Consider the following 20,529-nt stretch of genomic DNA (forward strand, 5'->3'; position numbering starts at 1 on the left):
TTACGGCCCGGCCCCCCGGGCTCCTCCCCTCTCCGCCGGCCCAGTAGTCGCCCTTCGGCCGGGCAAGCTAATCATCGCGGCCCAATGACTACGAGGCCCGACCCTTCCCGCCCAGGACCCAGAGAGAAGACCAAGAGGGAGCCCAAGGCGGCTTCATTGCTGTCGCCTCTGCCGCAGCTGCAACAACAGCTCCCGGGGTCCACAGAGACACCTGCTCACCTCAGCTTTCGCCAGCGCCCGGCCCTCCAGGACGGCACCTAACAACAATCGGCATCCGCATCTGGACTTGGCTGGAGAGATACTTTGTACCAGGAAGCTCGAGACCTGGGGCCATCGAGGTCGTGGGGACCCAGGATCCAGGAAACATGGGAACCGGAGTCCCAGCCTCGGAGCAGACCAGCTGTGCCAAAGGGGATCCACAGGTTTATTGCCCTGAAGATGCTGGAGGCACTGAGGCTGTGCAGGTTACTGACTGCGAGAGCCCTGAGGACAGTCGACCCCCAAATGAGTTGGGCTACAGCAATACGGAGTACTCTGGGCAGCTGATGGCTTCCTACGAGGGTAAAGCTAAGGGCTACCAGGTGCCTTCCTTTGGCTGGCGCATCTGCTTGGCTCATGAGTTTTCAGAGAAGAGGAAACCCTTTAATGCCAATAACATCTCCCTAAGCAACCTGATAAAGCATCTGGGCATGGGCTTGAGGTGAGTAGATCCCATTGCCTAGAGTACCATAGGCTTCACTTTGATCCCACACAGGACGTCCAGCAGAAGTGGAAAAAGCAGGTATGTGCCTTGTCCCAATCTAGTGGCCCCTTTCCCCAACATATTCTAAGCCTTGATTTTGGAGTGTTAGACCAGGTCACACCTTTTTGCACCCCTTTACTCCCGGTAACTTGTCTTTTTAGCTGGAAAAAGCAGAAACATCTAGGCCTGCAGTAGGCCTTTGCCATTTAGTATCCCTCTCACATGCTCCCTCTTTGCCAAAGACAACTCCTTGGGGTTAGCTATATTTTGTGGCAGGATAGGAAATGGTACTGACACTATGTTTTATTTGGGAGGTAGTGGTTCTCAGATTCCCCTGAGCAGCTGGAGTATTCTCAGTACCTCATTTAGGTACATCACATTATAGGCCAACACCCATCAAGCTTTAGTTCCAGGGAGTGGGTGAGAGCCTGCCTGCTCTCTCAACACTAAGAAGAGGACAATGAGAGATGTTCTTCACTCTCCTCTGAGAGAGTCGGGCCCTGATTTAAAAAGCAGAGAAGACCTCTGATCGTAGAGGCGCTGCTCTAGGTGTCTCCAGAGCTCTTAGTAATAGTCTTCCAGAGCCTGCCCTAGTACCCACCTCTCCCGCACTCCCTGCCCAAGGATTGCAGACACCCAAAGAGCTTATTCCGGGCTGTAGAACTCCTCAAGGTCCCTCAAGATCTCCATTGAGTTCAAAAACTAGTGATGAGAAGCCGAAACCTATTAACAAGGAACAGATGGATGTGAGGACAAAAAGCATCACCCTGATGTCATCCTGAATCAATCCACACAGTAAACACAGAGCCAGGAAGGGAGGCATAAAAGTTGGGAAACCCAGCCTTGACGGCCTCTAAAAGGATCCTTACCTTTCCCAGTCAGGGCTATGGGGCTGGGGGTACGGGGGTCCATTTACCTAACCCCAGCCCTAGGCAGTTTGCTAGTACCTGTGGGTGGCCTGTACCAGAGAACAATCATCCCTCCAGGCTGCTTCTAAAACTGACCCAGCCCCACCTTGACCCCAAAAGCCTTTGGGTCAAAATAGGATCTAGGGCTAGAGTGCTGAGAGAAGCACATTGGGGTGCATGTGCTGGGGGCACTGAGGTCAAGAACATGTGGGTATCCTAGTCCCTCTGTCCCTATGTATGAGCTGAGTCATAGAAGCCTGAAGCTGTACTCAGCCCCCTGGACCTTGGCTTCCCATACCAGGGTAGGGTGGGGGCCACTGACACAGGGCTTTTGGAATGGGATGAGGTCTTCGAGGAAAACGCAGGGGTGAGAGAATTATGAATGATAATTCTTAAGCTGGGGCTGAAATTATGGAGACAGCCAAATAGGTCAAGAATGGCCAGCTGCTAAATTAAGGGAGTGGGAGAAAGGCAGACCCTAAGAGAACCGAACTGAGGGTACTCTAACCAGGAGCTCCAGCAAGACAGAGTTCTCTGGGCCTCAGTGTGGTAAGAACTCTCTCTCTTCCGGAGTCCATTCATTCAATAAATATTGAGTGCCAGTTCTATGCGAGATACTCCTTTGTTCTGCCTATCCTCGTATCATGCATTTCTCCCTCGCTGCCCTAATCCCCATTGCACTCTCTTTCCCTTTGCCAATCCTTTCTGGCCTCTAGTTTCAAAGTCCAGTTTCCTTTAAACGAGCAGAGAGGATCTTCTGCCTTCCCATCACCTAATCCTTGTCTTCCCTCCCTTTTCTCCTACCCCCAGAAGGTACCCTCTCTATTCTTTAAGCACATTTCTCCTCCCCTTGCTCCTGTGTTCATCTCTCTTACGCCGCACTTTGTACATTCATAGTAAATTCAGCAAATTATTTATTGACTATAGACCATGTGCCGTGCCATGCGCTTGAAGCTATGGATAACAATCAACTAGTCTTTGTCACTGTCCCTTTCCCCAAGAAACTGAAAACTATGTCAGGCTCCCATGAGGAACACTGAAATAACAAGAAGCATCTGATTGGGAATTGAGATAGTGTGTGTACAAGTAATGGGCATAGCTGACACAGGTGTGCCAATTTATGGCTTTCCTATCTATTAGGAAACCATCCCATGAGGTCTGTAGGTAGGTAGGTAGGGCAGGCAGTATCCCCCCATTTTGCAGATGAGGAAATTGAGGCTCAGAAGGGTTCCTTATACAAATACATGGTGACAAGTGTTGTGCTTGAATAATGGGTATAAAATGGCTGGGTAGGGAGGAGGGGCCGAATTGGGAGAGAGTCTCGCAGGGCAGGGGTTGCTTAGTGAGGACCCACCCTGAATGGGAATTTGTAGAAAGTAAGACTAGAAGATGGTCTAGGACAGATGTCAGAGCCTTGAATCCCAACCAGAATCATTTGCTTATGGGACATATGGCTGTGACAAGCCCAGGAAAATGTTGGGATTTTTTGAGGGCTTTCCTGGGTTATTATAAGAGAGTAGAATCACAGAGATTACAGCTTTAATCCTGAATTAAAAAAAATAAATAAAAGGAAATACCCCAAAATATAAACACTGGTTGTCTATGGGTAGCATTTTCCCCCTCCCACCTGTGGTATTCTACAAATTTTCACCTGTCATAATCAGGAAGAAAAATAATCATTTTAAAAAGAAGAAAATTATCCAGGGGCCTATGCCTGGAAGTGGGGTGGGGCAGTATTGTAGGTAAGGAAACCATAACTCACCCTTTCAACACCTCAGACAAGAGCTCCTGGGGTAAGCTAAAGCAGTGGTCGTGGCACTAGAGGTGAGGAAAGGTCAGAAAGCTCCTGAGGAGAACAGAGAGGACAAAAACAGGCCCACACTGTGAGCTGGGATGATTGGAAAGATACGGGGACCTTGAACTGTAGAGAAGTTGAGAGAAGGAGAGATCTGGAAGCAAAGGCATTGGGTCCCTGGGACCTTTAATTGGAAATCACAGCTGGATATCCAGAAAGGGGTAGGTGACTGCAGCCCAGGAGGCACCACCCACAGCCTCTTTCATTCATACCGCGTCTTGCTCCTTAGGTACTTGCAGTGGTGGTACCAGAAGACTCAGGTGGAGAAAAAGAAACCTTTCATCGACCTCATGAACTCTGTACCCCTGAGACAGATCTATGGTGAGCCTCACCCCAGCTCTGCCCTGCTCAGCGAGGGCCCAGCTCCACTGCCCCTATCCTTTTGGGTTTCCCCCACCCCCTAGCTTTATTGATATAATTGATATACTGTATAAGTTAAAGGATACAGTGTGTTGATTTCATATTCCCATGGTTTGTAGAGGAACCCTTCCTTATAGTCTAGAAAGTGAGAAATTGGCTCGCTTTCTAATCCCCAGTACCCCAGTAATGATCCTGATTCTCTCTCTAGGTTGTCCTTTGGGAGGCATCGGGGGAGGCACTATCACCCGAGGCTGGAGAGGCCAGTTTTGTCGCTGGCAGCTTAATCCTGGAATGTACCAGCACCGGACGGTCATTGCTGACCAAGTAAGAGCAGGCAGTGGAGGAGAGGTCCAAGACCACCTTCCCAGGCCTGGGGGGGTTCTTGGCTGGTACAGGATGTGGCAGTTAGATGTGTACATGATTCAGTCCAATAAATCCTTTCAGGATGCTTTCTGTGTACCTAGCCCTAGGTATTCTAGGAATGAGACACAGAGCACACATTCCTTGAGAGAACGAATAGCCCTGGCACTTCGGTGTCCTACACTTCTGTAGCAATGTCTCCTACCTACTTGCTGCCCCAGCTCCACTAGCTAAGCCAGTACTCAGACACACAGAGCGCAGACAATTCCCTGATCACCTAACCTGCTCGAAAGAGCATGTGGGAGGGCCAGAAGGGGAAACAAAACCAGAAGTCTACAAATGGATGGGGGCGGGGAAATGCATGTAGAACACCAACTGTTCACCCTGATTTGCCAGCCTCAGCTAGAGGCCAGCTTCTCGGCTGGTGATCCCTCCACTGGAGCTCTCTCTGGCTGAGGGCCTGGGAAGCCCCTCTTCTCCAAGGCATAGATCTCTAGATTTCTTCTCTTTTCTGAAGTTTTACTTTTCCTACTGTTCCTCCATCACACCTGGGCCTTGGATTGCCAGAGGCATGTGATCTACCTTTCATCATCTCTCTCTCTTGTGACCTCCCATTTGAGGTGTCCACCGAGTTCCTGTTTCCTGTCTGAGGGATGACTCCAGTTTTCAGCTCATCTTCAAAGGAGAAGTGACTAGCAGATCTTGAGTCCAATTAATGAGGTGCCCTTCCTAGTTAGATTTAACAGCCCTGCCCAATGTCCCAAGCTTCCTCTCTGGCTCATCCCTTAGGTATCCAGAGGGAATGTCTTCCAGAATCGTGACTCCACAGTTAAAGTAATTACTGCATGCTTAACGTGCTGAGATTTTTACATCATATTTAATATTTTAAGACAGTCCTACAAGGTGTTTGTTATTATGCCCATTTTCAGATGAGGAAACTAAGATCTGAAGAGGTTTAGTAACTTGCCCAAGATCACATGGTTGGTAAATGGAAGCATTAGGATTCAGAACCCATTCCCTCTGTGGTTAAAAGCCCATGGTCTTAATTATTATCTACTATTCAAAAAACAGAAAACTATTATACACACACACACACACACACATATATTAACTATTTATATATATATATATATATTTAAAAATACCAGGCATACTTTGAGCCGTGGGAAGAAATATGAACCCCTCGTAGCCACTAGCCTCCAGAAGCTTACCTTTTTATTAGGGGAATAGGACTTTGAGAAAATGGAGACTGTGAGATCATATCAGTGCCAAAATGAGAGGGACAGATACTACACTGAGGAAAAAAGGGGCACTGCTGCAGGCTTTGCCCTCCCTACACATTCTGTCCCTGCACATGCCCACTCGGCCTGCCTGACTGGCACTCACAGCTGGAGAAGGGGGGCTTCAGTGAACTTAGAGAGGGTCCCTGCCCTCAACCCTTTGAGCAGGCAGGGAGTCAGAATGTAAATAAAGACATTGTAACCTACTACACTAGAGGATACACAGAGAAATGAGTTAATGCTTAAAGAGAGGAGATGGCATTTGGCTCAGGCCTTAAAGGATGGGGGCTGGGGGTTCAACAGATGGAGAGCGAGCAGGAGCAGAGGCACAGAGGAAGGACTGTAGTGTGCTCAAGGAGCAGTGAGTAGGACATGACCAGAATACAGGAGCCTTCGCAGGTAATGAGTCCAGTGGGCGGGGACAGGCCAGATCAAGGTCTTGAAAGCCAGGTACAGAGTTTAGACTTTGGTCTGAGGGCCATGGGGAGTCACTGGAACACTCAGAGAGATCACTGTGATGCCCAGGTGAGTGGGGCAGAGTGTAAAAGCAGAGATGGTGAGGGACTGGGTTAGGGCGATAAGACCACAGTGAGAAGGGAGAGGAAGTCTGGGAGATAGATGGAGAAGGAGGTAGGACTTGGTGGTGACTCACTGAGCACGAGGCGGGGGCGGGGGGAGGAGTTGGGGATGAGTGAGGCTGTGATACAGTGGTGACCATGGCAGGCTCTGGAAGGGAAAGAGCTACTTTGGGGGAGGGAGCTTAGTTCCCCTGCTCTAGCCTATTGTCTGTCTTGGTTTAGTTCACAGTGTGCTTGCGTCGGGAAGGGCAAACGGTGTACCAGCAAGTCCTGTCCGTGGAGCGCCCAAGTGTCCTGCGCAGCTGGAACTGGGGCCTGTGTGGGTACTTTGCATTCTACCACGCCCTCTATCCCCGAGCCTGGACTGTCTATCAGCTTCCTGGCCAGAATGTCACCCTCACCTGCCGCCAGATCACACCCATCTTGCCCCATGACTACCAGGTGAGATTCCCCCCCGTTTCCTCCACTGTCCTCTCTTCCCTGGGATCTGTCTCTGCTGGAAGTTCCATTACCTGTGAAAGAAGGGGTTGGAGCATGGCTCTTTCCTGGTAGGCAGCTTTGTGTGAGAATATGGGGAGATGCAACGAGTGGAAGACAAGAGTGTCTATTGGGAGTTTTTGAGTCACGTCCTTGGTGTGAGTTGAGGCTTGATCCTGGGGAGGGGGCCCAGGAGGGGCTACACTGGGACCATCTGAGTCTGATCTTTTGCACCCAGGACAGCAGTCTGCCTGTAGGAGTCTTTGTGTGGGATGTGGAAAATGAAGGGGATGAAGCCCTGGATGTGTCCATCATGTTCTCCATGCGGAACGGACTGGGTGGTGGGGATGATGCCCCAGGGGGTTTGTGGAATGAGCCCTTCACTCTGGAGCGTGATGGGGAGACTGTGCAAGGGCTGCTGCTGCATCATCCAACCCTTCCAAATCCCTACACGATGGCTGTGGCTGCACGACTCACGGTACGGAGCAACCTGCCCTGTATCATACCTGAACCCCTACCCCTGGCCTGGCCCCTGAGCCCACCCCGTCCCACCATGGTCTCTTCATTTCCTAAACTCCTGAGTCCCACCCTCCCCACAGCCCTTAAGCCTCTGGAACTTGGAGGAGGTTAGAGTATGTAAAAAGAGTTAGAGCATGGGCTGGAAGCCAACATATGTGTAGAGCTTCCCCCTCACAGTCTTTGGCCCCTTAACAGGCAGATACGACAGTAACCCACATCACAGCTTTTGACCCTGATGGCACTGGGCAGCAGGTGTGGCAGGATCTACTTCAGGATGGACAGCTGGACTCCCCCGCTGGTGATGGGGGGTCTAACAGGGAGGTGGTGGGAAGAGAGGTTGTCCCTGTCTTGGGAGCAGGGTGGGAGGACTGGTAATGAATGGGCCTTGTTCCTAAGTTATGGATCCCTGGGGCTGAAGGGGATGCCTGTTCTGATTCCTTTTGTGCCACTCTCAGGCCAAAGCAGCCCCTCGGAGAAAGGGGTAGGCATTGCTGGAGCTGTGTGCATTACGGGTAAGCTGCCAGCTCGAGGCCGATGCTGCCTGGAGTTCTCACTGGCATGGGACATGCCCAGAATCATGTTTGGAGCTAAGAGCCAGGTCTACTACAGGTGAGGAGACCAAGAGAGTAAAGGGATCCGAGATGCTAGGGCTCTGACCTGGAGCCCATGTGTTCATCTTTCTCCTTCCCTTCCACCCCAGGCGTTACACAAGGTTCTTTGGCTCAGATGGTGACGCAGCACCTGCCCTTAGCCACTACGCTCTGTGCCGATACGCAGACTGGGAAGAGAGGATCTCAGCTTGGCAGAGCTCGGTATTGGACGACAGGTGCCAGCAGGGCCCATCTCCTGCCTTTCTCCCAGACATTCACACTCCAACTAGGACTCTTTGATTCACTGTCTACCCACCAAAGTCTTTAGAGTTGAGCTGGGATTCACTTGGTGCCCCTACTCTACTAAACACAAGTCCTTTCCTGGGAGGTCCATACATATTAGACTGTGCTCTCTTCCTGACTCCCCAGGTCCTTGCCTGCCTGGTACAAATCTGCACTCTTCAATGAACTATACTTCCTTGCTGATGGAGGCACAATATGGCTGGAAGTTCCTGAGGACTCCCTACCAGAGGAGCTGGCAGGAAGCATGTGTCACCTCCGCCCCATCCTTATGGAGTATGGTCGATTTGGCTACCTTGAAGGTACAGGCTGCTGGTGGGGTATAGTATGGCAGGTCGCATCTGTGAGGCCAGTTAGTGCCTTACCACCACGCAGGATACTAAGTTTTATTGGTTGGGATGAGGGGTAACTGGCAGGTATGGGGTGTGACAGTGCCCCACCCCCCATTCTAGAGGACAAGCTCAGTAGGGAGGGGAATTCAAAGAGGAAGCAGGAATTCTGGCAACACTGTCTCCCTTGTTCTTCCAGGCCAAGAATATCGCATGTACAACACATATGATGTCCATTTCTATGCTTCTTTTGCCCTCATCATGCTTTGGCCCAAACTCGAGCTCAGCCTGCAGTATGACATGGGTGAGGGTCTTTTTTGTGCCTCTTCTGTCCTCTTAGCTCCCCACACTCCCTAACCTTTGTGGTCCCTCAGATTATCTCCACCCCGCCCCCCGAACATCCCAATTATTGGTTCCCTTCTGCGGTCACACACACTGCTCTGCACCACCCCAGGCCTGCCCATTCTCTGCCCCCACCCCCCACTTGTCTGTCTGCTCCCCCAGCTCTGGCCACACTCAGGGAAGACCTGACATGGCGACGGTACCTGATGAGTGGGGTAATGGCACCTGTGAAGAGGAGGAATGTCATCCCCCATGATATCGGGGACCCAGGTAAAAGTCCTTCCACCTCAAGGTTGGCTTTCCCTCCTCAGCTTAGCACCCTCTACCCTACCCACCAAGTGCAAACGAACCAGGTTCCCTTCCCTCCCGCAGATGATGAGCCGTGGCTCCGGGTCAATGCATATGTGATCCATGATACTGCTGACTGGAAGGACCTGAATCTGAAGTTTGTGCTGCAGGTTTACCGGGACTATTACCTGACGGGTGACCAGGGCTTCCTGAGGGACATGTGGCCTGTGTGTCTGGTAAGGGATGCAGGTACAGGGGCCAGTGCATGAGTGGTGTTTGGGGAGAGCCAGCCGGCTATTGTCTTCCTTTAGAATCTAAGTCTTTGGTGTCTTGGTCCCTCCCTAGGCCGTGATGGAGTCTGAAATGAAGTTTGACAAGGACCAAGATGGACTCATCGAAAATGGAGGCTATGCAGACCAGACCTATGATGCATGGGTCACCACAGGCCCCAGGTTGGGGGAGTAGGGGTTTCCAGGGGGCCTGAGGTGGGGAACAAAACACTAAGGGACTGTGGGCTCCAGGAAGAGTGACTCATTGCCTGTTAATATGGCATGGAAATGGCGAGAGCTGCCAGTCTGACTCCTAAACCCATTGCCCTGATCAGTGCTTACTGTGGAGGACTGTGGCTGGCAGCTGTGGCTATGATGGTTCAGATGGCTGCTGTGTGTGGGACACAGGACGTCCGAGATAAGTTTTCTTCCATCCTTAGCCGGGGCAAAGAAGCCTATGAGAGACTGCTATGGAATGGTGAGTTGGGGGATTCCAAGGAGTCTTACAGCAGCTTTGGGGACATAAGGAACCTTACTTTGCCCTTCCTCCACTGCAGGCCGCTATTACAACTATGACTGCAGCTCTCAGCCTCAGTCCTGTAGCATCATGTCTGACCAGTGTGCTGGCCAGTGGTTCCTAAGGGCCAGTGGCTTAGGAGAAGGAGACACTGAGGTGAGAGACTAGGAGGAGGAACCAGAAAGGAGGGTCTTTCTTGGAGGTACAAAGCAAGTTTAAGAGATTGTGTTTCTGCCTTTGCCCTTCTAGGTATTTCCTATCCAACACGTGGTCCGTGCTCTCCAAACAATCTTTGAGTTCAATGTTCAGGCTTTTGCAGGAGGGGCCATGGGGGCTGTGAATGGGATGCAGCCCCATGGTGTCCCCGATAGATCCAGTGTCCAGTCTGATGAAGTCTGGGTAGGCGTGGTCTATGGGTTGGCAGCCACCATGATCCAGGAGGTAATGTACCCTTCCCCAAGCACACTGGTCCAACACACTTCCTCAGCCCTCAAACATTCGCACTGCCAAACCCCATGCCATCCTATCCACCCAGAAAGCCTCCGTCCTTTCCCTGGCATGCATTCTACCTCCTGCCTTCAGTCTTCTGCCTGACGGTTAAGTTTATCTTTTCCATCAGCTGGGAACTGCCTGAGGGCAGGGACCCCATTGCTTCCATCATCCAGGTGAAGAGGTCATGAAGGGGCTGCCAACTAACGTGACTGCCATCTCTCCCTACAGGGCCTGACTTGGGAGGGCTTCCAGACCGCTGAAGGCTGCTACCGTACAGTGTGGGAGCGCCTGGGCCTGGCCTTCCAGACCCCCGAGGCATACTGCCAACAACGAGTGTTCCGCTCTCTAGCCTACATGCGGCCACTGAGCATCTGGGCCATGCAGCTGGCCCTGCAGCAGCAGCATAAAAAGGCCTCCGGGCCAACAGCCAAACAGGGCAAAGGACTGATCACAGGATCTAAACTCAGACCAAAAGAAGCCATGGCAAACCCAAGCTCACAGTGAGCCCTCCGAACTATGGGAGGGAGGGGCTAACAGCCCAGCCTCCAGCCTGGCCTTTGCTCCTCCTGCATCCCCCCAGTCTCCTGCAACCCTGAGCCACCAGGACAATCATGCCTCTTCCCTCCTCCCCACCCAACCATGCCAGTAAAGGGGTTGAGGGTGACCCAAGCATCAGAATCACTTATTTATTTCTTTCTTCACCCCATCCCCTCACTGCATGAAATTTTCAAGGTCAGTTGATTCCCCCCAGCCCATTCATGGGGTGAAGACATACATGGGTACAAATAAAAGACCCAGAATGCCTGTAAGTGTGGTGTGTTCAAGCCCTTGGGCTTCCTGACAAGGCACAGAAGCTAAGACTAGTCCCTCTCCCATTCCTTTTCATTTAAGACACCCCATAGGCCCCAGGCCTCTACTCTAGCCTGAGTATCTCCCCTGTAAAATAACAGATACAGGTCTATATGCAGGGAGCCATCCCCCCTCTCTTGTGAGATTTGCATGCAGGGGAAGGATGGGGCCTGGGCAGGGGAACTGTGAGAATGGGTCAGAGAGTGGCAGCTTCAGGGGAGGCTCTGTGCCAGAAGCCTGAGGCGCGTGCAAGAGCAGGCAGCAAGAGTTGCCAGGAGCCTGGAGCTCAAGGTCTGAGCTATCCTTTGGTACCTCCGACTGCAGGACAGACAGCTCCAGATGGTGAGGAAGGGCACGAAGCTGGCGGGATAACACTGAGGAGACAAAGAGTCTTCAGAGGTGGGCGGGGCTTCTCCCCCTAGTCCACCCTTAACGGTATCCTTAAGCCTCTCACCTCCGTGCTCAGCCGGCAGGCTCCCCCTTGTGTCAGAGGAGTACATAGCAGGTACAAAGATGAGACAGAACGAGAACAGTAGGACCTGGAGCACAGGAAAAGGAAATGACAAAAAGCTCTGGACTGCACCCATCCCTACACCTGAGAGAAGGACCTCTCCTTCCATCACCATCCTCACCAAGACACAGGTGCTACTGCTGCTGGTTTTGTTTGCTATCTGAATCACCATGGCCTGGAGCTGCCTCAGCTGATCCAGAAGAGACCTAGAAGAAGAGGGGACAGTGAGCAGCCCCTGGCCTGGCACCCTCAGATACAATGAAACCCTCTTTTTAAGACCACCCCTCTATCTGTACACTAGGTTCTCTAAAAAAATAAAATTTAATAACGTATACTTTCTGTATACATGAGAGAGACACAAACACTGAGTAACTCTTATTTTGTCCTACTTTTGCAAATAACTTTCTTCCTCTCTGGACAAAATGCCTTAAGTTCCTCGTTAAAACAAATACACACCCTTCTTCTCTGCCCTGACTTTAATGCCTTTGCAAACGGTGATTATACACTGCCTGATTGGCCACACGCATAATCCTCACTATCCAGTCTATGTTCTCTACCTTCTGGCCCAACTCACCTATATTAGGGCTCCAGCTAGACTGGACTAAGCTGTGTTCTCTCTCCCTAGGGTGCTCCCCATCCCTACCCCCACCCCCAGAATCCTATCTACTATCTAATGTCATCTGCCCCATGAGGCTTTTTTTTACTACATCTTTCTTACCTTACCCTTAGTTACTTGTGAATTTATTCCCCATTATTGTGAGCTTCTTAGAATCAGAAACCCACTAAAGGCCAAGCACCAGACCTTGCATGTGGGAGCTGCCCAGCTGCAAATGAAGTGTAGCACAGGAAAAAGCATTACATGGAGGGAGGCTGAGGAGGAGTGATGTTAGAGGGCTGCTTACAGATTTTGTTCCTCCAGGATCTGTACTTTGTTCTGTAGCTCCAGATTCTGGGCTGTGTATTTCAAGACCCTGAGGGAATAATAGGGATGTGGGGATACGGCCTGTATCCCTTCAACAACCTACCGCTTCCAGCTACTTCTGTTCCCCCCACCCCAGAGTACCTCTCCCATTATACCTGCTCTCTAGAACCCCCACATACATCTTCTTCTTCCTGCGGCTCTCTTGAGCTGACTTTTTATTTCGAATCTTCCTCCGCACTCGCTTCAGAACTTGTTCCTCCATCTGAGGTAACACAAGAACAATACGAGGTATATCAGAAGAACACTGGACCAGAGTTGGAAGGCAACCGAGTTCAATCATTTTCCCAATGCAGGAATCCCTGTACAGTTTCCCTGACCAATAGACACTTGGCTTCTGGCAGAATGCCTCCAAGCATCAGATGTTAATGTCCTCACAAGCCAGACCATCTTTAACAATTCTATTAATCAAAAATATTCCATATCCTGAGCCAACATCTGCCACTACAATTTCTATCCATTAGATTTACCTAGTACCTAATCTCTGGGGCCATACAGAACATATTAAATGGTCCTTAGCTATTTTAAGGCACTCACCATTCCCTCAGTTAATCTGGGCAGACATTTTAACTCATCATCTTATCTCCTCAGGATGGACCATATCCTTTTAATATCTCTCAAAGATCTGGGTTCAAAACTGGACACTAAGATATGGCCTGGCCAATATAAAGGAGAAGACGATAGTCACTGTGCTTCTAGAGGCAACATCTCTATTAATAAAGCCTCGAAACCTCATTCACTTTCTTAGTAGCCATACCACACCACTGACTCATACTTGTGAGAAATTCAAATTCTCCTAATCTTCCTGTCAGTGAACACTGATTTCATCACAGTATCACAAATAGCATGCTTACAAAGTTGTCACTCATTGCTCGAATCTTCAAATTCAGGAATTTAGATTTATTCTTGTATTACTTCTTAATCCAGCTTAAAAACTTAATTCTACCTCTCAGCTATAGGTGGATTACCATGATGCCAGTATCCAAGTGTCAGTGCCCCTTGCTTGCAGTTGTTTCCAAGTCCCTACATTAATGTACTGATAACTTTGAATTCTTAAAGAAAACACCAAAATCTGCCCCAGCTGCTATGGCTCAGTGGACAGAGCGCAGGCCTGCGAACCAAAGGGTCACTGGTTTGATTCCCAGTGTAGGGCACATGCCTGGGTTGCAGGCCAGGTCCCCAACAGGGGGCACATGAAATGCAACCACACATTGATGTTTCTCACCCTCTTTCTCCCTCTCTTCCCCTCTCTAAAAATAAATAAAATACACATATATATTAAAAAAAGAAAGAAAATACCAAAATCTGTGTAAGCCCTATAAAACCAGGATCTGCCCCTGCACCCAGTATATTAACTACACCCCCCAGCTTCCTGTAGCAGATTTGCCGAAATGTAACAGCAAATCTGCTACATTTCTCACTTCAGTCCTTTCCAAGTTACTGATAAGAGTAACAGGGCTGGTGATCAACAAGGCCACAGTGCAGCCCCAGCAGACGCAAGGGCTTTGTGAAGACCCTGACTGGTAAGACCATCCCCATTCAGTGACACCATTGAGAAGGTCAAAGCTAAAGTCCAACACAAAGAGGGCATCCCACCCGACCAGCAGCATGCGATTTTTGTGGGCAAACAGCCACAGGATGGCAGCAGTCTCAGACTACACTATTCAAGAGTCCACGCTGCACTGAGTGCTTCGACTTGCGTTGGCATCATCGAGCCCTCCTTCAGCCAGCTCACCAGGAAGTACAACTGCGACAAGATAATCTGCCGCAAGTGTTACACCGCCTGCCCCTCTGCGCTGTCAGCTGCCGCAAGAAGTGTGGCCACACCAACAACCTGTACCCCAAGGTTAAATAAAGCCCCCCCCCACCTCCTTGGCCGTCGGGCGGCCTTCTGGCTGAACTCTGTGACCCTGGGGCCTCAACAGTTTCCCTTTCATTGACTAGAGCAGTAAAAAAAGAGGGAGGGAGACAACAGCAAAGGTCTACTTGGGACTCAACACCCCCCACTAACCTTTTGCCCAACCAATGGAAGTCTTACCTTAGTGAGAGGAAGTGTTCCAGGCAGAGTAAGCCCCTCCTGCTCTAATAGTCTCTTCTCCTCATCTGTCAGTACAAGCCTAACAGTCTCCTGAGGTTAAGAAAGGTGGGCAGCAAAGTTGTAAGGGGATGTTAGAGGGGAATGAGGAATCCAGCCCCCATCCCTGCAATGTGGGAATAATCCTCCCATAAATCAAGTCGAGTACCTGCTCTGCCGGCTCCTCCTCATGCAGTGGAGTCATCTGGGTCCCCTCTTTTCCACAGCTCCCACTATCTGCGAAAGGGAAAGTGAATAACTGAGCCCATGAGCCCTCTCCTTCCCCCCAAACTTCACTATTTCCTACTCACCTAGATCTATGGAAACATGTTCTTGTGGGAGAGAGTAGGTGTGATCATGGTGAACAGGACGGGGGTTAGAGTTGCTGAGAACGGTCAGTGATGCTGGAGGACTCGGCAGAGAGCTCAGGAAATCCTCTACGTCCCAATCGCTTAGTGCCTGCACAGGATTCAATTTAACAGTCCTTGACCTTTCATCACCCCACGTCTCGTAAACACTCCGTCCCGCGCCTCCCGGACTCAGAGACCGCACCCACCTCAGAGAGCGGCAAATCCCAGGCCGGTGGAGACTCCCAGACCTCGTCGGGCACCGCCCCCAAACCTCCGCTTTCCTCTAGCAGGAAGCCCAGCAGGTCCTGATCACTGGACTCCAACGCCAACTCCATATAGGACATCTACGGAAAAAATAGGCAAAAATATGAGTTCACCCCTTCATCTATCCCCAACCCCGAATTCCATGCACGACCCACACCGACTGTCAGTCAGACCCACCTATCCACTAGTCCCTCTTCAGCCGGCTTTCCCCCCAGCTACTTAGTCGTCGTTCTCAATCTTGGACCTGCCCTTCAGACTCAATTCTCTGCAGCTTCCAACACAGCGGAAGTGACGTAACTACCCCAAGGCATTCCGGGACTTGGAGTTTCCTATAGTGCGGAAGTGGCCTAGGTACGGCGCCACGTCCCGGTGCTATGCAAATAGAGGGGACGTCCCTGCTGCGTCTCCTCACACCCCAGGGGCGGTCAGTCTGAGGAATCGCTCCGCCTTTGCCCCAAGCTAGGAAAAAGAATCAGAGCCTAAAAGGGAACTCGAGTGCAGTTCGAGCGTTTTTCCTGGATTGCTACGCAACCTTGCTTCCTGCCGGCGAGTGGCGGCCGGTTTTTAGGCAATCTCCTGAGCATCGAGAGCTGGAGCCAGAGCAGCTTCCTCCAGTCTCCGCAACCATAGAGCGCGGGCCCAGGGCGCCGCCCACGGGTGGGGGACGTCCCGGGGACGGAAGTGGCCGAGTGTCGCCGAAGGGAGGGCGAGGCCGGATCCCGAGAGCGACCGGGAGAACTAGCCGGCTAACGGGCCGGCGGGCGGGGCACAAGCAGGGTTGCGCAGGTAGGTCGGACCGGGCCGAGCGGGAACCTCAGGGTGGGGCCAGGCCCGGGAGGCGGGCGGGCGGAACCCCGAACTCTCCTGCGCCTTCTGTTTCAGGTCTTGTTGGAGAGAGTTCAGCGTTCTGTCCATCTCGGTTTGGGCTCGCAGTTAAAGTAGACCCTTTTGCCAGAGTCAGGGCCTTCCTGGGAGCAGTCTGCTGTCTCGGATAGGTTTTGGGGAGGGTGAGGAGTGGGGTGGCAGTGCGGTGCAGGGCGGGGATCGATTTTGAGATTCACTGATAGCGGTCATGTGGGTAGGAAAGCTTTGGGTGAGTTTGGGATTCAAGATTAGCTTTAGGAGTTATAGAGCCAAGATTAAAATATGGAATTATTAGTGTGAGTCAGGTCATTATTTTCTTTTCTAGGATGGCCAAAGTAAGTCAGAGTTAGAGTTCAGGGTCAACAACAGGAGTTAGGTTAGAAATTCAGTTTTAGGGAGTAGGGAACCATGGCATGGTCAGTATTAGGACTAGACAGTGAAGGGGTGAGTCAGGAAAGGGATGAATGTCAAAGGCGGTGTTGGGAAACAGGAAACAAATTAGTGTCAAGGTTAACGTTAGGAATTTGGGGCGGTTCTAGAGGTTGTGGTTGAGGTGAGGGTGGTTGAGCTCAGGCAGGTAAAATGTAAGAGATTGACAGTAGCTGGATGACCTTGTTTTGTGGGAGGTCTCATTCCTGTGTAGTCTCAGGGGCTTCTTTGACCCAGAATAAATGACATCCTTAATTTCAGGCCATGGTTCTGGACTTCAGCTAGAATGGCAGGCATCTGGTTTTCCAGCTTCTTTATTCTACTCTTGAAGTCCAAGACTCTTCCAGTGGCCACCAAGTTGAGGGGCAGGGGTTCCTGGACTATGTTGTTTACAAGATAGGAGATGGGAAAGGGACAGGGACCCAGGAGGTACACAAAGCCTAGTCATAAATGGAGGACTACGTAAGGAAGAGGGACTGGTGACTAAGGGGGAAATAGACCAAGGAAACACTGTTGCTGTAGGAGGAAAGGATAACTGAATCCTCTGGAAGTTCACTGCCACTGCCTCCCATTTCCTTCATTCCCTAGATATTAAGCCGACCTCTCCAACTTTCATCCTTGGTCCTGCACTTCACACGCATCTCGCATACCCCCTCACAGAGTACTTACCTTGCCTTCTCCCATGTTCATCTTACTATCCGTTCCTAGCCTCAGTTCTCCCTCCCTTGCCACTCCTTAATCTACACATCCTACTTTAATTTACCCTCACCCAAATCTGAGCTTTCACATAATTTTACAGCACTCTCCCATGATTTTCACCCACTCATTTACCCGCATACCTTTTAGTCAACTGCTGAATACCCCACTCCCAGCCCAGCACAATTGCCAAGTAACCCTGTTCCCTGCTATGTGTCATCCCCTGATTCTAAGCCTCCTTAATTTCTTGGTCCACTTGTAGATCCCCTTCCCCCACTCCCCAAACAGAAAAGAGGAAATGAGACCCAAAGAGGAAACTGGGTCTTGCAGATCCCACGCCCAGCCAGGCCACTGACCACACCCCCATTTCACTCCCAGCCTGACCCTGCACTGACCGTAGCACTATACCCTACTCAGTGTGACCTAGGCACTCACTGGCTGCATCCCATGCCCCCACCCCCCTACAACTATGGCTTTACTTAGACACTACCAGTGTCCCTTCTCTCTCCCCTGTCCCCAGCCTCATTTAACCACTGACCACAGGCCCATCTCTTCTGAGCCTCCTGTACCCTGACCTCACTTCATCGTACCCTGACTTACCCACTGTCCCCATAGTTACTCTTCCCCTTCTCGCAGCCTGATCCAGTGACTGATTGTATATACATTTTTCCTACTACCATCTTCCCCAGCCTTTCTCTATACCTTGTTTTCCCCATTTCCAGCCCAATACAGTCAGTAACCCCATTCCTTCTTCTTTTTTTTTTAATTTTAGGAGGTACATGTATGCATTTTATTTTTTAAAATTACAGTTGACATATTAATTTCAGGTGTGCAACACAGTGTTTGGACGTTTATATACCTTACAAAGTGATCACACCAATAATTCTAGTACCCGTCTGAGCCAGTACAGTACCCTCACTTCTGCCCCTCCCTGGCACTAAGCACATCCCCATCTCCTTTTTCCCCACAGACTAACCACAGCCTCATTGTCACATTCCCAGCTCAACCTGGTCCCCACTCCCAATTTTTTTACCTAAATTCAAGCTGCCCCAGCCACTGAGTGGCTGCTAATGATAAGAAGCTTTGGAACCCCAGCCTGACTTTGGGTCCTGGTCCCTGATGGTTGACAGGACAGACTGCCTTCAGGTCCTGTCAGTTCTGCCTCTTAAAAGTTCTCATGAATCGCATCCTTCTCTCCACTATTCTATCTCTAGCTTTATTACCTCTCACTGGTGCTAATGCCGTGGCTTTCTAACTGATCTCCAAGGTAACTGGCAGAGTTATTTTCCTAAAATCCAGTTATGGTTATGTCCCTTCTCTACTCACAGCCTCCCTTGCCCTTTTGTTACCCTCCAGTAGATTAAAATCTGTCATACTTCTCTCTAGTCCTCCCTTGCCTTTTTAATCATCCTAACCCTGACTTCCCCATCACTGCTCCCTTGCAGGTACCCTGTGCTTCATCCAGCCTGTCTCCTCACTTCCCTGAATGCTCCTTCGTGATTTCCTGCTTATCTACCTTTGCTTATGCTATTCTCTCTGCCTGGAATGCTACCCCTGACTCATCTCCGGCTGGTATAGTGGAGAGCGTGGGCTTTGGAGTCAGAGAGACCTGGGTTCGGATCCTGGCTCTACAACATAGATATGTGACTTTGGACAAGTATTTTGAACAAGTGTTTAACTTCTTTGAACCTCAGTTTTATAATCTGTAAAAATGAAAGTAATGACACCTACCTTGCAGGGTTGTTGTAAGGATTAAATGAAGTTATGTATACAAAACTATGGACATAGTTAATAAAAAGATAGATCACTATTATTTTTTATACTATATATTTTTTTAAATCCTAGTTTCAAAGGACTCCTTTTCATGGAGACTTTTTATCCCTCTTCCTTAACCTAAAGGGATCCTCCCTGAGCACATACCTCTTGGCTCTTACCACATCCTGCCCTCTAGTATAACTCTGTGTTTAACTTACACACTTAGCTGCCTGGGAGCCCCTTGAGGTGCAAAGGCTAAGTAGGGCTTACTCTTGGTTCCCAGTCACTGAGAGTTTGTCCCAGGGTCTTCCCCACAACAGGCCTTCCAAAATGCTTGCTGGATGAATGGAGGGAAAATGTCTAAATAATGGGAGAAGAGATGTGGGGTGACTGTTGTGCTTGCTGATAGAGGTGTGTTTGTGGGGAAGCTTTGTGTGTAGGATGAAGTCTTTCTGGCAAGATACTGTTGTGATGGGATCTGTGTAGTGGCTGCGTGTTTGAGATAACATGTCTGTAGAGGCGACGTAAGTAGCCTTGTGGAAAAGAGCTCTGGGCATAGGCTGGGCTGCCTTTGGGGAAAATGAATGTGCACGGTTAAGGGTGTAGGTGAGGAGGGGCTGCGTTGGGGGAAGGTCAGGTCCAGCCCTTCAGCTGCCTGGTCCAGCCCTAAATGAGCCTCCAGCAACTTGAGGCCGGATATGTCAGTCTCACCCACAACCCTCACCACCCCTCCTCCTCGCGGTTGCGGACTCAGAGGCCAAATTTGGTAACAGACTGAGTGTTATTCCCCCAACTCTCTTCCATTCTGACTCTCTTCAGCTTTCTCTCTCCCTTTGTCCCTCTCTATAACTCTCTGTCTTCTGCTGCTCCCTTTGTGGGTATCTGCTCTGACTATATTGTCCATGTGCCCCAAATTCCTCACCGTCAGTACACTGACATTCCATTCCTTGCTGGGATTTGACCTCCTGTCCTCCATTCCCCCACCCCCCTCCAATTGCCCAACTCCTCTGGAATGTATCTCAGGAATGTCTTGAGGGAGGAGGAGTTCCCTGGGAGGGGGACACGGTGAGGGGGTTGTTGTTGCTGTTCCATAAAACATGGAAAGGGTAACAAAATTCTCAGGCCAGGGCAGGAACAGGGTAACTTCTTCTACTTGTCCTATGCCCTCATCACCCCCAACTCACGTCCTCAATTCCCTTTTCTCCCTCACCCCCTTGTAGCTATGTGGATGTACACTTAAGACCAGCCCGAGAGTAAGGGGGGGGCATGACTCAACTCCCTTATCGGGGTCTCACCAGAGGTTTCCTTACTTGAGAAAGAAGGGGGTGTCCATATGTCCGGAGGAAATGGGGGGAGATGTGCCATTTCAGCATAGGGTGCAGGGTCCTTTCAGTCCTGCCCTCAGCTCCTCCGACTCCTCCAGCTTCGCTCCAGCCCTCCAGAGACCCCACATCCAGGTCTGTCCAATGGCTGGGAGAGGTGCCCAAGGAAGGGGGAGGTGGGCAGAGGTAGAACTGGGGACACTGGGAGGGTCTTCTCTTGTTTGGGAGTA

The 20,529-nt window shown here is 50.6% G+C and overlaps 3 protein-coding genes across 6 annotated transcripts in view; 2 read left to right on the top strand and 1 right to left on the bottom strand.

Annotated features, from left to right (window-relative positions):
- The first annotated feature begins 73 nt into the window (after positions 1–73).
- Positions 74–10,718, top strand: GBA2 (glucosylceramidase beta 2). The gene is made up of 17 exons (XM_054584674.1): positions 74–700; positions 3,735–3,826; positions 4,074–4,189; positions 6,306–6,524; positions 6,799–7,038; positions 7,275–7,377; positions 7,535–7,688; positions 7,780–7,905; positions 8,099–8,271; positions 8,498–8,602; positions 8,803–8,910; positions 9,013–9,164; positions 9,274–9,380; positions 9,533–9,675; positions 9,755–9,870; positions 9,964–10,155; positions 10,435–10,718. The coding sequence occupies exons 1-17, from the start codon at positions 366–368 to the stop codon at positions 10,708–10,710; spliced, it is 2,757 nt and encodes a 918-aa protein (XP_054440649.1). The 5' UTR covers positions 74–365; the 3' UTR covers positions 10,711–10,718.
- Positions 10,719–10,743: 25 nt separating this feature from the next.
- Positions 10,744–15,620, bottom strand: CREB3 (cAMP responsive element binding protein 3). 2 transcript variants are annotated; one of them, XM_054584678.1, is made up of 10 exons: positions 15,411–15,620; positions 15,176–15,313; positions 14,931–15,078; positions 14,789–14,856; positions 14,584–14,673; positions 12,668–12,750; positions 12,469–12,537; positions 11,688–11,772; positions 11,510–11,594; positions 10,744–11,429 (listed from the first exon to the last, which is right to left on the bottom strand). In XM_054584678.1, exons 2-10 carry the CDS (start codon positions 15,311–15,313, stop codon positions 11,125–11,127), a joined length of 1,071 nt encoding a protein of 356 aa, XP_054440653.1. In that variant the 5' UTR covers positions 15,411–15,620; the 3' UTR covers positions 10,744–11,124. The 2 variants fall into 2 exon arrangements, with proteins under 2 accessions (XP_054440653.1, XP_054440652.1); XM_054584677.1 differs by having other exon boundaries at positions 12,644–12,750; positions 15,411–15,568.
- Positions 15,621–15,771: 151 nt separating this feature from the next.
- The window catches only part of TLN1 (talin 1), a 32,462-nt gene continuing 27,704 nt past the window's right edge, over positions 15,772–20,529 (top strand). For 2 of the 3 annotated variants that reach the window (XM_054584671.1, XM_054584673.1), the window contains exon 1: positions 15,772–16,019. The gene's annotated coding sequence lies outside the window, so the exon portion shown is untranslated. Of the gene's footprint in view, positions 16,020–19,706; positions 19,744–20,529 lie in introns of those variants that run through there. The other variant, XM_054584672.1, reaches the window with a different exon arrangement.

This window comes from Pteronotus mesoamericanus, unplaced genomic scaffold (genome assembly GCF_021234165.1).
Source record: "Pteronotus mesoamericanus isolate MK-2021 breed Mesoamerican mustached bat unplaced genomic scaffold, CSHL_Meso_final contig_78, whole genome shotgun sequence".
NCBI classification, from domain to species: Eukaryota; Metazoa; Chordata; class Mammalia; order Chiroptera; family Mormoopidae; genus Pteronotus; species Pteronotus mesoamericanus.

What these genes read in the sequence shown, in the direction of transcription:
- GBA2 (XM_054584674.1), top strand. Translation starts at nt 366, where the DNA reads ATGGGAACCGGAGTCCCAGCCTCGGAGCAGACCAGCTGTGCCAAAGGG. An exon ending in GGACGGTCATTGCTGACCAA is followed by an intron (nt 4,190 to 6,305) that starts GTAAGAGCAGGC and finishes GTCTTGGTTTAG; the next exon opens with TTCACAGTGTGCTTGCGTCG. An exon ending in ACATGTGGCCTGTGTGTCTG is followed by an intron (nt 9,165 to 9,273) that starts GTAAGGGATGCA and finishes GTCCCTCCCTAG; the next exon opens with GCCGTGATGGAGTCTGAAAT.
- CREB3 (XM_054584677.1), bottom strand. Translation starts at nt 15,313, where the DNA reads ATGTCCTATATGGAGTTGGCGTTGGAGTCCAGTGATCAGGACCTGCTG. An exon ending in ACATGTTTCCATAGATCTAG is followed by an intron (nt 14,857 to 14,930) that starts GTGAGTAGGAAA and finishes TCCCTTTCGCAG; the next exon opens with ATAGTGGGAGCTGTGGAAAA. An exon ending in GTGGGGGTTCTAGAGAGCAG is followed by an intron (nt 12,538 to 12,643) that starts GTATAATGGGAG and finishes TTATTCCCTCAG; the next exon opens with GGTCTTGAAATACACAGCCC.